This window comes from Condylura cristata, unplaced genomic scaffold, assembly GCF_000260355.1.
Source record: "Condylura cristata isolate star-nosed mole 26May11 unplaced genomic scaffold, ConCri1.0 scaffold00009, whole genome shotgun sequence".
NCBI lineage: Eukaryota > Metazoa > Chordata > Mammalia > Eulipotyphla > Talpidae > Condylura > Condylura cristata.
The window spans coordinates 59,910,622-59,929,758 of record NW_004567110.1 but is presented as its reverse complement, the minus strand read 5'-3'; the positions used below and the strand labels follow the sequence as shown (position 1 = coordinate 59,929,758).

Below are 19,137 nucleotides of genomic sequence, written 5' to 3'. Positions count from 1 at the left end.
TTCTTTAGAGTCATGTGTCTAACGACCCAATGTTTCAACAAAGAACCTAACTTCATCTAGAAGTAATAACTTATGTTGCCACTTTTCTTAGGTAGCACTCTGGAGTAGAAAGAAATTGGGAGGTTGGTCAAGTTAGTCTTCTATTCATCAAAATTTTAAAATAAGTCAAGTTTGAATAACAATTAGGATTGGAATCACAATAAGATACATTATAGGTGGGCCCTCCCTAGTGGCACAGCAATGAGAAGCTAAAGCCACTTCAGCATGAGTTCAATCCACGGAGGTGACCCACATGGCATGGCAGACCTCTCCTGACCCACTCGCTGCTCCTCGTAGCAGTGTACTTCATCAGTTGGCCTGTTCTGCTCCCCACTCTATCTCTGGTGAATTCTCTCACTGCCCCCTGAGCCTCTGACCTGTACCCCAGTTCTGTATGCATAAATAAACAAATCTTTAAAAAAAAAAGTTACATTATAGGTGACCTCATGCTTATTGATGTTTCAGATTATACAGAAGACACAGAATGGCATATATGATATAATTATAGTATGTTAAATGTAATATTAATATAATAAATGTGTCTTGTTTTAAACCCATTAATATTGGACCATTTTAGTCCTCAGTGTACCCTGCATATAATTTACTCACTAGGTATTTCCAAAGCTGACATTTTTAGAAGGTTTCTCTTGATGTTATAAGGAATCAGCTAATGACAGAAAAATTTATATTTCCCATTGAAATTCTGTGATGAAGTGGAGGAGCACTGTCAAAGCAGAGTTGAGTAGATCTTTTGCAAAGCAAATGTAGCTTCACAGGTAAAGCCACATACTCTATGAAAATGTAAATATTGATCCCGTGCCTGATTTCTAATCACACTTTTGTCAAGAAATCAAGAATCTTATTTAGCAGCTGAGAATGAATTGCTGCAGAAAGTTCCACAAAGACTATGAAAAGGAGCATACCAAGCTTTACATTGAATATCCTTATGGGAGGACACAGTTAATTTCACTTGACAGAAAATTATTTGAAGTAAGGACACACAGAAAGAGAAACTTCCTGACTTATAAAGTTATATTATAATGTATATAAAACACAAATATATATCACATAAACATATAATATTTATGTCATATATATATATTTAACCACAATTAAAATTTTCTGAAAGAAAATAGAGCATTTACGGGAAAGACACAACTCTATTTCATTCAAAGATCTTTCTTAGAAAATCATTTAAAAAAAAAGAAAATCATTTCATAAGGTGAGCACTTCAGATACTCAATATAAACGTTTTAATATAATACAATTAAAATAATAAAATTTGAAAAAAATGATAATTTCATTCTGCATTAAGTTCGATCCTAATAAAATTTGGTTGATAGCAAAAAAAACTTGGCTAATACTCACAAGCTTTCCTTCCAAGTGTTCTACATATTATAAGAGATACCACAAGGGCACTGTAAACATTGCCTTAGTATTTACATATACAAGTTTGCCCCTGTTACTTTATAGTTTCCACACTGACAGGTAAATACACTACCCTCTACAAAGCCATTATTTGTCAACTGGTCTAACACATAAGAAATGAGGTAAAGCCCAGTGAGTTACAGAAAGCAGAGGTTTCTGCCTTCAGGGCATTGTACAACCCAACAAGGCACAAAGAAAGAGATCAAAAGCCAGAGTCTGTCATGCAGCCACCTTAAGGCCAAATTCCAGATTTTGATTTTTTTTTTTTTTTCATAGAAAAATCAGGCTGTAGGCCAAAAGTGTGAGGAGTGAGAGAATTCACTGGAGACAGTGCAGAGCAGAACAGGTGATCTAGGGAAATACACTACTAAGGGTGAGCACCAGATAAAAAGGGTGAGGTCTTCTGCACCATATGTGGGTCACCTCCCTGGCTGGGGATCCAACACAGGGCTGAGCAGTGAGAGCTTTGAGACTTAACAACCATGCAACCAGGAAGGTCCCCAAATTTTAGGTATTGAAAGTGAATATAACAGTTCATGAATGCACTAGTCCTTTTTTTTTTTTATGTTTTACTGTAAAACTTCTTTTGAACTATACTATAATTTTTACTAAAGCTGGACAGACTGGGAACTAGAGGGAAGGTGTAAAAGAGAAATGCTTTAGTATATTCAATGAAGACCAATTTCAGAGTTGTTCTGCAGTACTTTTCTAAGTGAAATATAATGTATTTCACTGGATTCCATACTCACTAGAGTACAAATAAATACTTTGTGATGCATAGTGGTGATTAAGACTTCAAATTCAGCATTCACTAAATAAAAATAATAAAACTACCAAACACTTATTGTTCTCAGTGATTTACACGGATTAATCTCTTTTATTAAACAGAAAAAAAACTTGTAATAAAGTAAAAACAAAAATCAAATAAACCAGAGACATTCTACATGGATGGAGAGAGGAATAGGATCAAAACTGGGGTGGGAAGAGCACATGGGACTATGGTGATGGCACATGGGTGAAGTGGTGGTGGGAAGCACACAGGGATTACAACCAAGATGAAAAAATGTACAAAATGAAGAATGATGTAAAAATACACACACACACACACACACACACACGTACATATGTACGAAATAATAAAAACATCCTCACACTGCACTATGATAAAGTAGGGTCTATTAATGACTACTTTTTTTTTATTTAAATGAGCTACAGAGTGATTAGGTTGCTCAGATTTGCACAGCTTGGAAGTGCTAAGACCAATTTCAGTTTAAGGCAGATGGTTCTCTTATCATCTGGTCTAGGTGGCAAAGTAGTTGTACAACTTAGCACCCTGCAAGGCACAGCAGATGAGCTGCTTAAACCTTCTCAGGTATGGAAACAAATACTTATATGGACAAGTCAAGCGCCCAAGGCCACAGAATCAATCAGCCACATATCAAGCAATAATATACTCTCAAATACCACTCGAGCTTGCATCTCCCTTTGCTTGGCAATCATCCCCCAAGGCACTATCACTTTTTTTCTACTGAAAGCATAGAGTTCTTAACTGATAAAAAGTATCTCACCAGGGTCATAACACAAGCGAACAAACCACAAGGGAAAAGGGCACAGCCAAGGTCTCTCATTGGGTCACCTTGATTTCAATGTCCAGATTTAAGAAATAAAAATTGCAATTTCATGAATAAACTTTTCCCCACTTCTTTCTGTTTCTTGAATTTATTTTGCACACTGATTTATTAGAATTTTTACCATAAATGAAACTGTAGTTTAACATAAATATCTCCATTTGACACAAATTCTCCTGTCATCATTGATCCAATGCCATTTCATGTTCATTCAAAACAGCCTCCCTAGATAATTTTGCCTACACTCATGGCTTTCATTATTAGCTTCCATTATTATCTCTCTGCAGGAGGCTCATAAATTACATTTCCCACCCAAATTAACCTCTGAGATTTAGATTCATATATCCCTCAAAACTTCCTAAATCCATATCCTCTGCATATCACAAAAGTACTTCAAACTCAATATATCTGAAACCCAATATATAATCTTCCCGTGTTCTACCTATTCTCTATGTTGCTTGTCTCAGTTAATAGAACAACCAAAAATCAATTTGTCCAAGTCAGAAAACTGGCAGGAACACTTCATTTTCTCCCATTCCCTGTACTCTGCCTAATTCCAAATTCTTTTGATTTGCCTACAAAATATTTTTTTGAATTCTTTTTATTAACTGCATTTATACTGGATCTGGCTATGCCAGCAGGTACTGTGTGAGGCAAGAACTACTCGACTAGTTTATCACATCCATCTGATGCCTCCATACCAGACATACTTCTTAAAACTCGTAAATGGGTTTTAATTTTTTTAAAGATTTATTTATTTATTCATACAGAACTGGGGTACAGGCCAGAGATGCGGAGGGTGAGAGGCTTCACCAGAGACAGAGGGGGGAGCAAAACAGGCAGATCTACAAAGTACACTGCTGAGAGGAGCAGAGGGCGGGCAGGAAAGGTCTGTTGCACCACGTGGTCACCTCCGGGCAGGCGGGTATTGAACTCATGTGGAGGTGGCTTAAGCTTTTTAGTGCTGTGCTTTAACCCGCTGTGCCACCAGGGAGGACCTGGGTTATAATTTTTATAGGAATAAAGTCCTTTAACAGAGCCCCTATTTCTTTACCATCTTGCATAGAAAAATTTTTTTTTCCAGTCTCCAGTCTTCCCTTTTATCCTGCTCTCTTTAATCCTCTCAAATCTAACACCTTTGCTTTCTCCCAGTTACTCAGTTTCTTTCTCTGAAAGTGCCCATAGGTACTTTGCATAGTTGTTGCTTCAGCTATCTTTCTCCTCCTCATTTTTATAGTTGAATTCCTACTTAGTTTTTAGACCATAATATCTCTTCCAGGAAGACTTTTCTGAGCTTTTGACAGATTTACTACAAGGCCTCACAACAACCGCAGAGTTGCAACTGTTTGAGAGATTCTTTGTGTACATCTACGTTTCTAAGAGTCCATGTTCCATTAAGACAGAGACCATACATGGTTTAAGCTTATTTCCATATCCCTAGTTTCCTGGCTTAAGCTAGAGATACTCAATACAGAGTTGAAGATTATGACCAACCAAAGATTTTGGAGGCCAAAGCAATCAACTACAGCAACAGACAAAAAGGCTTATGAAACTCAATGCAGAAATTCTAAATTGAAAATGACTAAACATATTATAAAGGCACCCCAATTCCTAGGGAAAGAACTTCATCAGATTTTTACACAAGCAACATTTGTAACACCTGGGAAAATATAACTTAATTTATATGTAACCTAAAATCTTATAGACACATTAGAAACTAATGTACATCTAGAAAATTCTTCCTGGGGCTGAAAGTAAACAAATTTCATTCCAAAGTAATGTTTTGAAACCTCAATTTTTGTGAGCATTGAAACATGTTTGGCATTCTTACTTAAATAAATGATTGCATACACATCCAGTTCAGTTGATAGACCACTGAAATGAGGTTAAGAATCTTCTCAAACACTCTAAGGCATTCAGAGCAAGAATATGTGGCCAGAGAATAACAAAAAAATAATACAGAACTATTCTCAGGATGTAAAAGTCTGGTATTGATTTAACTTTCAGCCTGAACTCACTGAATCACATAAAAAACAAATCTACCATGATATAACCATCACCTTGGCAACCCCACTCTAACATAAAAGCAGAGATGAAAAGAACACTGTATTTATCTGTATCTGACAATACAATCAAAATAGAATATAAGCTCAATGTTCACGACCTTTTTGTAAAAATAAACTGCACTATTTCCTCAAAAGTCTTGATATTATAAAGAAAAAAAGGAGTGAATTTGAATAGAGGGAAGTGACATTTGTGCATGTGAGTCTGTGTGTATAAGTTTGCATGTGTCCACTATTATTAAAATATATCATAAGGAAACATAAATTTGAAGCATACTGATGAGGGGATGTTTGAAAGACCATAACAAACCTTGCACCTGAGACAGGTGTCAGTGAACAAACATTAAGGTACCACTAACTTGGAGACCTAAAATATTCTGCCTCCATCCACCAAAGAATTGTTTTTTAATTCACTTTTTATATATCTCAATATTTCTTTTATTTTTAATTTTTCATTATTGTTAAAATAACATGGTTCATAACATTATTTAGGTTTCAGGTATACCTCATTATAAATCGTTATCTATATATACTACATTAATTTTACCCCTAAATGTCTAATTCTATCCATCACTATATAATTGATTTCTTCTATCTGACTTTCCCATCTCTTGTCCTCTTTTCACTATAAAACGCGTTTTTATAATCTGAAAGTTTATTTTGGTTTTATTTAGTTCTGTCATTATTTCTTGCATGCTGACTGCATCAGTGTTACCCAAACTTCCCATATAAATCAGAAAAGATTTTCTAGTCTGATATGGATTTACTAATTTCCATGCACACTAGCAAACAAGAATGATCTGTTTGAGTATTAAATTATTTATATGATCTAGGAGTTAATTAAGTATTTGAATGGAGATCTTATTTGAAAGTACAATAAGTTATTTTACAAGAAAAAAATGACTGAATTACCACAATTTGTTAGAGAAAAAAAATTCAAGTATCTTATTTTTATGCTGTGCTGAAGCCTACAATAGTGCATTCTGCCAGTATTTACTATTAAACTAAGGATTTGTGTTACTAATATTACTAACAATTAACATTAGTAGAAATCATTATATAGATTTAATCTACAAGAAGTTATTAGAAACCTAAATTACAGTAGTTATGGAGAAAGGTGTGTTTTTAAAACAGCTTAGGTAGAATCTGATTGTGTGGTATGGAAAACGTTTCACTCATTTCAAGATTCTAATAGTTTTGCCAGAATCCGCAGCTCTACATAATCCATCGAAACTAACTCATTTTTTCCATCTTATTGTTACCTGATAACTCCTTCCCCCAAAAGTGCCCATTGTTCCATTCCCTTATTAAGATCATTGATATCTCATTACTGTCTTCATTTGTAATTCTAATTTTTCTCCAATATCCAATATCAACCAATAAATGAGTCTAAACCAAAATTTCTGTGTCTACCTCTGATTGCCCTCTCCCCCCACATTTTTATTTTAATATTTAAAATTCATTTATTTATACTCAGTTCATTTATTTATACTCAATTCAAACGTCATTTTCATTACTAAGTATTAATGATTGTTGGTGTCAAAAGTAAATTTATTCCTCTCTGATTCTCTAGCATGAGGCAGTCATATTTATTGAGTAGTTGTGAAGTATAAGACAAGATCCTTAACTTCTCAAGTTTAGTAAGAGGTAAAAGACAAGAAAAAAATGATCAAGTCTAATAAGATTTGTATTGTGATAACGGTCTACAAGAAATACCCTCAGAGTATAAAGGACCTAAAGTAGAGTTAAAAATAGAAGTTGTGTATTCTTTAACTTTTATGGACAGACTGTTATTACCTACATGAAATAAGGATGACAGTTCAGGAAATGTGAAGAACAGAGGCGAGAAAATATACTTTCTTACAGAACAGAAGTAGTTCTACACAGGCGTAAGTGTCTGCAAGGCTTTGGGAAATAAGAGGTACTTAGGAAGTAAGTCAATACTTCACTTGTATTTAACAAGGATCTCTGAATTATAGTCTGAAATTTATCAGGGCATATTTAATTTTAAGAAATGAATTTCTTATAGAAATTTTTATTTTAAAAAACATTGTTCTAACATAAATGTAAACAAAGATGTGAGATTTGCTGAAGAGAGAATGAAGAGCTAGATCAATGGTTTCCAACTCAGGGTGATTTTGTTTCCCAAAGACCTGGAGAGATAAAGACATTTGCATTTCAATCACTGGAGGTGAACAAAGTTCAGGGATGTTGGTCATTGTTGCTCATGGTCCAACAACACATAGGATAACCCCACCAACATCACCTGATCCATCAGGTCAACAGTGCCAAGGTGGAAAAATGCTGAGCTACAGCCTGAATTAACTAAAAACAGGAGGAATGATGGAGACTTTCACTGATAAATGGGGTATGGGAGGATAGATGGAAAGGTTGAATGAGTGGAAGAATTATTTCAGAGAATAGGAAAACAAAATGATGAGAAACAAGAAGAAGAAAAATTAAAAGAAACAAATTTTAAAAAATCCTACAAAAGAAGAAAAAGGATGGTGGGAGGCACCACTTCAAACAGGGAATGATAATGTTCCAGTGAGGTAAGAAAAGCTATTGGTTGTCTAAATTTTACCCTCAACTATCACCTTAAGGTAAAAGATAACTATGGAATGTCAGGGGGGGAAAAATTGTATTAAGTAAGGAGCAAGGTACAGACTTTGAATTGTCAAGACAGCAAGCAATATAAAGAAGTCAACTCATGTTTATTACTAAAATTGGGACTCAGTTTTCAGTCCTGTCCTAATTTGACTTTTCAACATTTGAGCAAGTTAGTAATTATACCGTCCTCAAAATATTGTCTTGACTGGCGTCTGTACCAACTAAGTTGTCACTCATCAAATTCCTTTGCTCTTTACTTTTACTCAACCTCTACTATGGAAAGCTCAGGGTTCAGTACTGGGGCTTCTTCCTTTTCTATCCATACTTAGTGCCATCTAGTCTCATGGTCATAGATTCTTTGCACAGGCAAATTTCAGCCCAGACTCCACTTGCACACTCTGGATTCCCATGCTCTCCTGCTCATTACACTTTGACAGTCTAGTAGATATCTGAAACTCATGATGTGCAAGTCTGCTTACCTGCCATAGTTTGTCCTACCAACAGCTTCATCCATCACATCTAATAACATTTCCTTTTATTTAGGCAAAAAATATCTAAAACACCCTTGACTTTTCTTTCTGTAATAACCAAGTGATTGGCTTAAAAAAAAAATATTCAGAATCAGGCCTCTCTAGTGGCACTATGAAGTTATTGGCAGCCACTGCAGCATGAGTTGGCTCCCCAGGCAGTGAACTAACCCACGTGGCACAGCAGACATCTCCTATCTTGCCTACTGCTCCTCTAAAGAATGTATATCTATCAACCTGTCTCTTCTGCTCCCCACTCTGTCTCTGGTGAATTCTCTCACCACCTACATCTCTGGCCTACACACCAGCTCTTGTATTAATATTAAAAAAAAAAAATTCAGAATCTTTACCCAGCTAAAACCTATATTGCTACCCCTCTGGCCAAAATACCATCATCTGTGGCGTATTCTATACCAAGAACCTCAGCACCAGGCACCTATAGTCCTCCACCATAGCCCATTACATCCTACCCCCCTTTTCTCTCCACTTTTCCTCCACAGTAACTGAAGTTTTATATTCACATTTCTAGGTTTCTTTCTTAGTTATTGTTTTCTGACTCGTAGTTTTCTTAATGTGTATAAACTTTTTTATCTACTCACCTGCTCTTGGGTACTTAAGTTGTTTTCATAACTCGGCATAAGTAAATTATGCTGCAATAAATAGATCCCTTTGAATAATTTTTGGTGGAGAAAACTAGAGTGGAATTGCTGGATCATATGGTAGATCGGTTTTTCATCTTCTGAGAAATTACACTATTTTTCACAGGGTAAGAGTGTTACATTTTCCTCCATATCTTTGCAGCATTTATTGTTTTTTTTTTAATATATATGTCATTCTCACATATGTGATATGGATTTTCATTGTAATTTTTATTTGAATTTCCATGATAATAAATGATTACAAGCATTTTTTCATGTGTTTATTAGACATATGTATGTAAATTTTTGGAGAAGGGCTAATTTAACTCTTCAGTCTATTTTTCAGTCTATTGGTGTTTTGTTTTCATTTTGCAGAGTTATTTGTAAATCTTGGAGATTGGCCAGTAGTCAAGTATATGATGTGAAAATATTTTTATCCCATTCTGTAAGAGCCATTTTATGTTAATACTAGTTTCATTCTCTGTGCAGTTTTTAGTTTATTGTTTACTTTTGAAGCAAATATTTGATTAATTTTTTTGCCTTTTCTCTTGCTGTTGGAATAGAATCTTCACATACATCACTGAGGCTAATGTTGGGAAATGGTTTGCCTATGTTTTCTTCTATAAATTTTATGGTTTCCATTCTTACACCCAAGTCTAATCTGTTGTGAGTTAATTTTTGCAAATGGTGTGAAATAGTGGTTTCATTTTATTCTTTAGCATTGTTTATTTTGCATTCCCAACACCATTTTTTGAAGAGAATTTCCTTACTCTAGCTCCTTGACATAGATTAACTGTCCAAATAAATGTATCTATTTCTGGATTCTCAATTATTTTCTACCGGTATGTGTTTTCATTTATATTCTAATATAGAACAGTGTGAAATCTAGGTGTATAATACCTCTATGCTCCTTTTTCTTCAGGATTTCTTTGGCTATTTGAGGTCTCTATTTGTGGTTCTATTTCTTTGATAAATCCTATTGAAACTACAATAGGGATTACATTGAAACTACATAATGCTTTGCATTAAATGTTCATTTAGCAATGCTGATTCTTCCAAACCATGAGCAGGGGCTATCTTTCCATGCTTTTTGTGTCATATCCCATTTATTTTACAAGTCCTGCCCTCTGTTAAGTTTAATCCTGGGAAGATAGTGCTTTTTGATGCAAAAGTAAAGAGAATTGTTCTCTTGATGTATTTCTCTTCCAGCTCATAGTTTGCATATAAGAACACCACGAATTTTTGTGCATTGATTTTGTAAACTGACAACTTACTATATTGAGTCACTATTTCTACTAGCTTTTTAGTTAAATCTTTATTATTTTCTATATTGCCATCATAAAATAATGATAGCTTTATCTTTCTAGCCCCATTGGATCCTCCATCATATATCTTTGCCTCGCCTGTTTGCTCTAGCTAGAGCTTATAACTCTGTGTTGATTAGTAATGGCTAGAGTCTAGACCAACCCTGGCATAGCCTTAGGAAGTAACAAGCCTCTGGGAAGGTACTGATGGGGTTCTACCACAGGTGCCAAGGCCTCTGGCCTCTCTGGTACCTTCCCCAACATGGGTGTAGGTTTTCACCAGTCCGGGTGGGAGTTGTCAAGTGGGTTGTGTTTTCTAATGTAAGCAACAATTCTGGGCCTTTTGATTGTGAGTTCAGTTCATTTACATTTAGGGTTATTAATGATTTGTGAAGATTTTCTACTGCCATTTGTGTGTATTTTTGTTGCTTTTGTTCAAAATAGATATTATAGCTCACTTAAATATTTCCTGTAGGGAAGGTCTGACATTTGCAAATTCCTTCAGCACCTCTTTACCTGGGAAGGTCTCTCTTTCTCATATCTGAAGAGAATCTTGCAGGATAAAACTGATAAAAGTACTTCTGTAGGTTATCTACTTTTATTTTTTACCCTTGCCAACTTCAATAGTCTCTCTTTGTCTTAAAATCTTGAAAATTTCAAGTCTGTGTGTCTGTGTACATTTCAGTACAGTTAGATAATCAGGTGAGTTCTTTTACCTTTTTGAATTTGTTTATTTTCTTTCCCAAGTTTAGGAAGTTTACTCTACTATTTCTTTAAATAGATTTCTGTTCTTTTCTGTACCCATTTACTTATACTACCTTTACTTCCTCATTGAATCATATAATTCTAAAAGAGTTTCTTTGTTTTGTTTTTTCTTCATATTTCTCTGGCTTCCACCTGTGTGTTTTGTGCATTATAATCTTGAAGTTCACTAATACCTTCTTCCATTTGATCAGTTCCTCTTCCAAAGTTTTCTTGAGATTTTTTATGCCCTCTACTGACATTTTAATATCCCACATCTGTCGGGGACCGAGACCAGGACTTTGCCTCCTATGCACAAAACAACACTTGATGGGAACTTAGGGTAAACATCCCGGTTGAGAATGCAGCACACCCGAATCCCTTCCCCCACTCTCTTTCCCTTCCAGCTCAGCAAGCTTTGGCACCAAAGAGAAAAAGAGATGACGATGGATCCCTCCCCTCAAACCCATTGGCCTTTAAGACATTAGACCACCAAACCACCCCCCGCCCGTACCTTCTGTGCCGCCATCAGGTATATATATATTACTGTTGTAAAAATAAAGTCTCTCTCGCACGTGTCTCCGTCTTTGCCTTCTTCCTCGCGCTGTCCCTGGGGCTCTACCCCCTCGCCTTGCTGGTCAAGGCCCCCCACACACATCTCTTTTATTTTCTTAATTTAACTTTAATTTGTTGGCTTTCTCTTCATTAGTCATATTTCTTAAATCATTAAATTGTTTTTCTGTGTTTTCTTCCATTTCTTCAAGTTTATGAATTTATTTGTCATCATGATTTTGAATGCTGCATCTAACAGGAAAATAAAATATTTCATGTCTATGGTAGTTGGACTCAGAAAGGTTGTTCTGTTCTTGGGATGGCATATTCCCTTTAAGTATCAGGGTACCACAATTGTATTTTTCTTTTTGCCCATTTTTTTAAATGTACGCGTGTGTATCTATAGATAGATGATAGACAGAAAGATAGATAGATAGACATAGAGATATTATATCAATGTTCACTTTTTTTTTTTCAATGTTCACTTTTAAACAATATTTACTTCCCCCCTTAGGTGCAGATCCCATAGAATTCCCTCCCCCAATTCGCCCTGCACCATCACTACAGTACCATGTGCTCCTCCCTCCCTCCCTCCTATCTCTCTCCCTCCTCTACCCCTATAGGATGCCTCTGGTTTATAATTGTCTTTTTGGTTTTGCTTTGTTTTGTTGTGTTTTATATCATTGTTATTTTCCCACTGATTTGGGGAATCAGTCTTATTTGGTTTCCCTATATTCCTCCTATAAGTGAAAACATCCAACATGTTTTCTTTTTCCTTCTGACCCATTGCCCATTTTGTTGCTTTTAATGGCAGGTTTTTTTGTTTGTTTTTTGTTTTTTAGATTTATTTATTTGTACATACAGAACTGGGGTATAGGCCAGAGGCTCAGGGGCAGTGAGAGGCTTCACCAGAGACAGAGTGAGGAGCAGAACAGGCAGATCACGAAGTACACTGCTGAGGGGAGCAGCGGGCGGGTCAGGAGAGGTCTGCCACGCCATGTGGTCTCCTCCGGGGCAGGTGGGAATTGAACTCATGTGGAAGTGGCTTTAGCTTCTCAGTGCTGTGCTTTAACCTGCTGCACCACCAGGGAGGGCCTAATGGTAGTTTTTTAAAGCTGTAGCAGTTAACTTCAGAGGTTTGCAGTAACTTTATGTTTCCAGCAGGTGGTTCTTTTCCAGTATTATGAGGTTTTAATCTTTTCCCAGCTATATGATTTTAGGTATTTGATTTTTCTGAGATTCTGTAATGTGAAAACATAATTTGAAACTGTTGAGTCACAGGGCAGGGGAGGACCCTGGAGGCATTCACCTGCTGGTAGGAGTGTGAGCAGAGGTCTGATGCCTGCCTGTAGCACTCCTGACTTCCTCTATGGGTTCCCAAACTCAAGCCTCTGTAGAATTCATGTACATAGTCAGAGAGTTATAGGTCAAATCAGTCTTAAGGGGTGGGGGAGGGAACAACCTGGCACCCTGCCCTTCTGCCTTTCACTGACAATCAGACCCCCTGGGTGGCTCCCCAGCTCTTTCTCAGCCAATGATGTCTCTTCATTTCCTCTCTTCATTTCCCTCCCCTGCTTACACCCTGGTTTGTAAGGCAGCCTCCCACATGAGTAGACTGGTATTTCTCTCTACCCATCTTTTGCTTAATGAAGCATAAATGTCATGAGCACACTGCATGTGGTGTGTTCTGTGATGTTCTCCCATATCCAAGAGGCTTTCAAATTTCACTCCAGGAAAAGGAAATTTTTGGGATGCAGCACCAGTGTTGGTTAACTTTCAGATTATTCTCTCAGGTGTCCACTATGACACCATAGAAAGACAGGACTATGTTCATCCTTTCTCCACCCCTTACTCATTCCGTGTAATTGGGAAGAGAACTCACCTCTCTATAAGACAGGATCCACAATACATTATTTCAAGGCGGTTGAGAATTTAGTATCATCTATAAAATTCATCTAGCACCTTCCTGATCAATGATAGATGTCCAGGGCATTTAATGGGGGTACAGGGGGTAGAATAGGCTGAGGAAGTGTACATAGGGGCTTGGGATTATTGGCCCAAGAATTAACACCTACCATCCTTTCCCTCACACAATATGCATAAGGATCAAGGACCACCGATCTGGAAGTAGTTACCACTATGTAACTGTTTCCTATGATTCCCATGTGGTGATCTTTAATAGAAATGAAATAGAGAACTCAGTTTAGAGCTGAAGACAAAGCAGAGCCTCCTGCTTTCTACCTTTAAATTAATCATAGGATCATTATTCCCAAGCTTGTTTTCAGATATCCTCAGGACTGGAGTCCAATGTCGCTTAACATCCAGGTGTCATGGTAGAGAATTATAGGCCAGCCTCAGGTCAGCAGAGTGAGCACAACCAGTAGCTTCATCACCAGATTGGTCAATATCTGGTTGAGGAATATCAACAATCAACCCATCTATAGCTGACCTCCCCTTCCTATAGTTAAGTCCAGAGTAGAGAGGGAAAAAAGTCTATAATGTACAATAAAACACTCCCTTCTCATGGACACCGAATGCTCAGTAAACTATGGTAGACCTTGGGGCAAAAATTCTTATTCCAAACCCCTGTAAAAGTTTTTCAGCATATAAAACTAGGCAGTTTCCTCAGCCTCATTATGTGTAATCCTCAGTCACCCTGAAATCAGATATCAGTAACCTCACTTTGAAGAAAGGTGATTTTTCTCAATGCCACAAAGTGAATAGGCTTGAGAATAAAAGTTACAGAAACATACAAAAAGGTAAAAACTAAATAGCTCCCTTTTCCAGTATACAATATTTGCCATTTTTCTTCCAAGTTCTGAATATTTCTATACCCTTCACCAAGCCACATTATTTGCTAAGGAACATTAGTTGAATGCAAAATCTAGGCGATAAATAACTGACCTCCTGTTTTCTTCATCACAATTACATGACATTATCATAGTGTACATCAGGTCAAGTGGCACCTCCTGATAGAATTTCCATAAAACTTCCCAAATGGGGCATTGCACACAACTTAGTAAAACTTTTAAAATGGAAAAGAAATATAGGGCATTTCAGAACAGTCTGTCACTTTCAGAGCTCACATATTGGTGACGAGAGAGCAACAAGGACTCAGCAAAGGAAAAAAACTATGATAAAGAGCAAAAATTAAACTATCTCATTACATGAAACAAAAGGTAAGACATAAATTGTATAGAACTTGCACCACAGGATTTCGAAGCAGGCATAGACAAAAATCAACCAGGAAGGACTTAAATCAAAGTAGAAGTGAACATTTCAGTGTATCCCTATTTTGGCCATGAAGTGTGGGTTGGTTACCAGCGAGACACTGTTCATATGCAGAAGAACGGTATCCTTTGAGTGCAGGCCTATATTGTTACAAGATGATCTACCTTTCCCTCAGCCCCAATAATTTCCAAATACATGAAATTAATTTTATATAAACATCAGAAAGCTGAGATCTGTCCAAACAAAAGACTCTACATAGCTGGTTTGTTAAGGACCTAGATACAAGCAGGACATTAACAGGCTATAGTGAGAGAAAGGACTATTCATGAGGAATGTCTGATGTGGACCACTGCCAAGTAGAACCATGTGCTTCCTGGGCTAGTCCTTGCCATGAAGCATCAGATTAATTTAAAGAAGATTTTTCTGAAGATGGTAATTCATAAGGAAAACCCCAGAGACCAGAATTTGGTGTGCCTTGGGCTCTGCCTTACACGAGAACATCCCAAACTGTGGAGTGTTGATTGAGACAGTAATCTGGGACTAGGCTGATGGAGAGACCATATCAGGGTAGCTGGGGAAGTTAAGGTTGAATAAAGTAACAGAAAAATCCTGCTACATGTAACACAAATTTTCAGTGGGAAACAGAATGAGGTTATAATGAAAATTCACTCAAATTCTAATAAAGGTCACTGCAAACAGAATGCTTAAACACTACAAGTATATATATTCATGATGAGAGAACAGAATAATATGGGACTTGTTTTTAATAGACTTTGGACTCTCAAATTCACTTTCCAAATGTACACATTGTAAAAGTAAGGTATGTTTGCTCCAAAAGTTTCTTGCCAACTCTAAAATTCCATAATTCTCAAAATGTTCTATGTAGGAACGCTCTCTCAATTGAACCCATAAATCAATACCAGACATGGTTGATTGCCATTTGAGGATTTACATCTCAGAGAAAACAAGAAATAGCTTTGACCAAAGTTTTCCATAAATGAATATTGTTTTCTTCAAGCCCATAACTACAGTTTTGTTTTTCATTTCTAGATTTAATCCATATTCAGATTACAGGAGGCCTGTCAACCATGAATAAACTAGCTTACAATAATTGAAGAGGAACACAGGAGTCTATTTTTCACTGAGGAAGTTTGTTGCTGTTTGAAAGCCTGTATATATTAGCATTGCATTGAGAATAAATTGCTTTTATCTTCACGGGAAGCATAAGCAATAAATTAACAGTAGGTAAGCTTTCAACATTTGGAAGATGATATGATGGGAAAAGCTATGAAGAAAAAGTCGTTATGATAGTTGTATGAAATAGCTGGTGAATGAAACTCCAGAGGTGACATATTTCCAAATTATACTCCTCATTCCTTTCCTGTTAACCATTTATTTCATGGTTAGTAGAGTGTCAGAATTTTACCCATATTTCATTACTGGATAAAGCTTCAAAGTTCAAAATTAAAAACTAAGTTATAGTCAATACTACATTATAATTCACATCATTTGGTCATTGAAAAATATATAACGCAATTATTTGTAATATACAATCTTTCAGATAACAGTTTCTGATAGGTCAGCTTCAAATCCTTTCCATACAGAGTAATAATAAAATAATTAAAATATAAAACAATTTGGATTACTAAACTTTTAGGACTCAATTCTTCCTCAAATATCATAGAATTATATGTGACCATTGCCAATATAAACTGTGTCAGTGTAAATTTAATCTGTCCAATGGTGGGAGACCCTACAGAATCCTGTGGATAAGCCAGAGCCCCAGTTAAAACGGCCCTGAAATAAGGAAAGATTATATCCACATATGATTCTAGAATTCAACAGTAGCAAAGAAAAAATACTTTGTAAATAAGTCAATGTCCATCTTTTAAAGTCATTGCTGCTATGTCCAAAATTCCTGTTTTGCAGCATACACTTTAGAAAAAATGCTATATTTTGAAAAACACTAATTTTAAGTATCATAGTATTAATTTAGGCAGAGAAATACACAGTGAAAAATAAAGAAAACTATTAGACTTGAAATAACACTAAATATTGGAAACAGCAGTATGAAACCAGGAGGACGTTGATGCTACTTCCTCATCTGAACTGAACTTCACCTTGTGGGGATTTAATAACTGTGATGTTGAAGAAGAAGAGTGAGATTCAAGTACAAGAGAAAGAGTAGTGAGACATTTGGAGAAAACATTAAAGATATGGAAACATTTTGGTCACTGAGTTGTGAAGTTCTAAAGGATGGAGCGAAAGATTGTTGAGAGAGAAGATCATAGAAGATCTTCCAGAAAGATCAGTGTATCTCTGGGGTTGTTAGAAATCTGGGAGAAGAGTTTAGCTGTTGTAGCCACTAAAGTCTATCAAGAGAGGTTATGGTGGAGAGTCCTAAGTGGAGGCAGTCAGCTTTCAGCTTTCCATCTCCATCACATATTGCTCATATTGACCACTCTTCTAAGTTTCTAATTTTTTAAAGATTGATTTATTTATGTATACAAGAACTGGGGGATAGGCCAGAGGGGTGAGAGGATGCACCGAAGAAAGTGCAGGGAGAAGAGCAGACAGATTTAAAATATGTTGCTGAGGGGAGCAGCAGGTGACACAGGAGTGGTCTTCTGGGCCATGTAGGTCACCTCCCTGGCCAGGGATCAAACTTATGCTGTAGTGGCTTTGGATTGCTCCATAGTGCTGTGCTATAGTGCTGTGCCACCAGATTGTGCCAAGTCCCTCTTCTAAGTCTCTTTTAAGACTCATTTTCCTTATCGGTAACATCTGCAGTTCTTAGATTCCTCCTTTTGTATTTTTAACTTTATATCTATATTCACCCACTATATCTCTAAATTATCTCATTTAATGTCATGGTTAAGCATAATATTCTGAAAACAAGTGACTATATAATTCTACTTCCTGTAAGTCCCTGAGCACTATTTCTATATGGCTCACTCCATATTTGAAACTTAATATTTAGTATACATTTAAAATATAAATAGACTTTAAGCCCAAACTCAATAACTGATACCCTTTCAATCTCCCAGGAAACCAAACATCCTCCAGATTACTTGTTTCCTCTCAGATGATGCTATAACATTCCATGTAAATTTCTGGAGTCCTTAGCTCCTTACTCTTCCACATACAACCTCTAATCCATCCATAATTCTTTTAATTAATATTTTTCAAATATGCCAAGAATCTGCCCACTCTGTTACTACTACAATAAACCAAGCCACCTTAATCTCTTGCCTGGACTACTGGAAGTCACTCTCCTACTGCCACCAGTGATCCGCTAAATAAGTAAATCAAAGTCTGTTATCCCTATGCTCAAAGTCTTTCAATACCTTCACACCTTAGTTCTAATAATGTCAGGTAATAACTCCACACCCTTTCTTTTCTTCTTGCATCAAGAAGTTAGTCAGGGCCCCTCTTGGTGGCACAAGGGGTTAAGCTATCTATAGCCACACAGCACAAATCTGATCCCCAGCCAGATTTGTCTGCAACATGGCATGGCAGACCTCTCCTGTCTCACCCACAGCTCCCCACAGTAGTGTATTTCAGTCTGCTATTCTGCTCCCCACTCTGTCTCTGGTGAATCGTCTTACCTCCCACACCTCTGTTCTATACTGCAGTTCTTGTGTGCTTAAATAAATAAACCTTAAAAAAAAAGTTTGTCAGCTTTCTTGTCACCTAGATCTTCTAGATGGGTGACACCAGTCTGCTCTACCATCAAGAATGCAAGAAAAACTGAAAGTAGCTTTGAAAATGATCTCATCATGAGAGGGATAATTTACTGGTCCTCCCCACTGGCAAGAAAGAAATTATGATACAGTTCTTCCAGAAATGACTTCTTCAAAATTGCTTCTTCTAATCCCTACCTCTGAATATCTCATTCTTCAGGAGGACAAATGTTCCTTATTGCTAATTAGAAATAGTTGCATTTGCGGGGGGGGGGAGGGCAGTGCCTAATTTGGGAATATTCCTTAGGTATAGTGTCCATTTTAAATCACTTGTGCATGTTTTTTGTTCATTTTCTTCTTCTTCTTCTTCTTTTTTTTTTTTTTTTTTGGTGATGGGGGTGTGAGGAGGTGTTTTCTTGCTTTCTATTTTTCTGCTAGGATATTGGCATGAGATGGGGACTTCATTTTTACTCAGTATGTATTCTCCAGATCAGTAACCCCAGTGTTATAGATCTTAAGAGTGTCTTGAATATAGTAAGTCTTTATATTAGTCTTTATATTAGTTGAGTAAATAAATGTGTACATTTCAGCTTCTGGGCAAGGCTTTCAGGAACTAGAAGAGGCTGAATGGAGCTGATGGTGTAGATCCATGAAAACCACATCTACCTCAGTCCCGCCAATGTCTTTTCCCAG

At 36.6% G+C, this 19,137-nt stretch overlaps 1 protein-coding gene across 1 annotated transcript in view; it reads right to left on the bottom strand.

The window, feature by feature from the left end:
• Positions 1-19,137, bottom strand: part of PXDNL (peroxidasin-like) — a 418,186-nt gene that overhangs the window by 142,274 nt on the left and 256,775 nt on the right. The window contains exon 6 of the mRNA XM_004680042.2: positions 16,313-16,344. Within this exon, the coding sequence (XP_004680099.1) occupies positions 16,313-16,344 (32 nt within the window). The remainder of the gene's footprint in view (positions 1-16,312; positions 16,345-19,137) is intronic.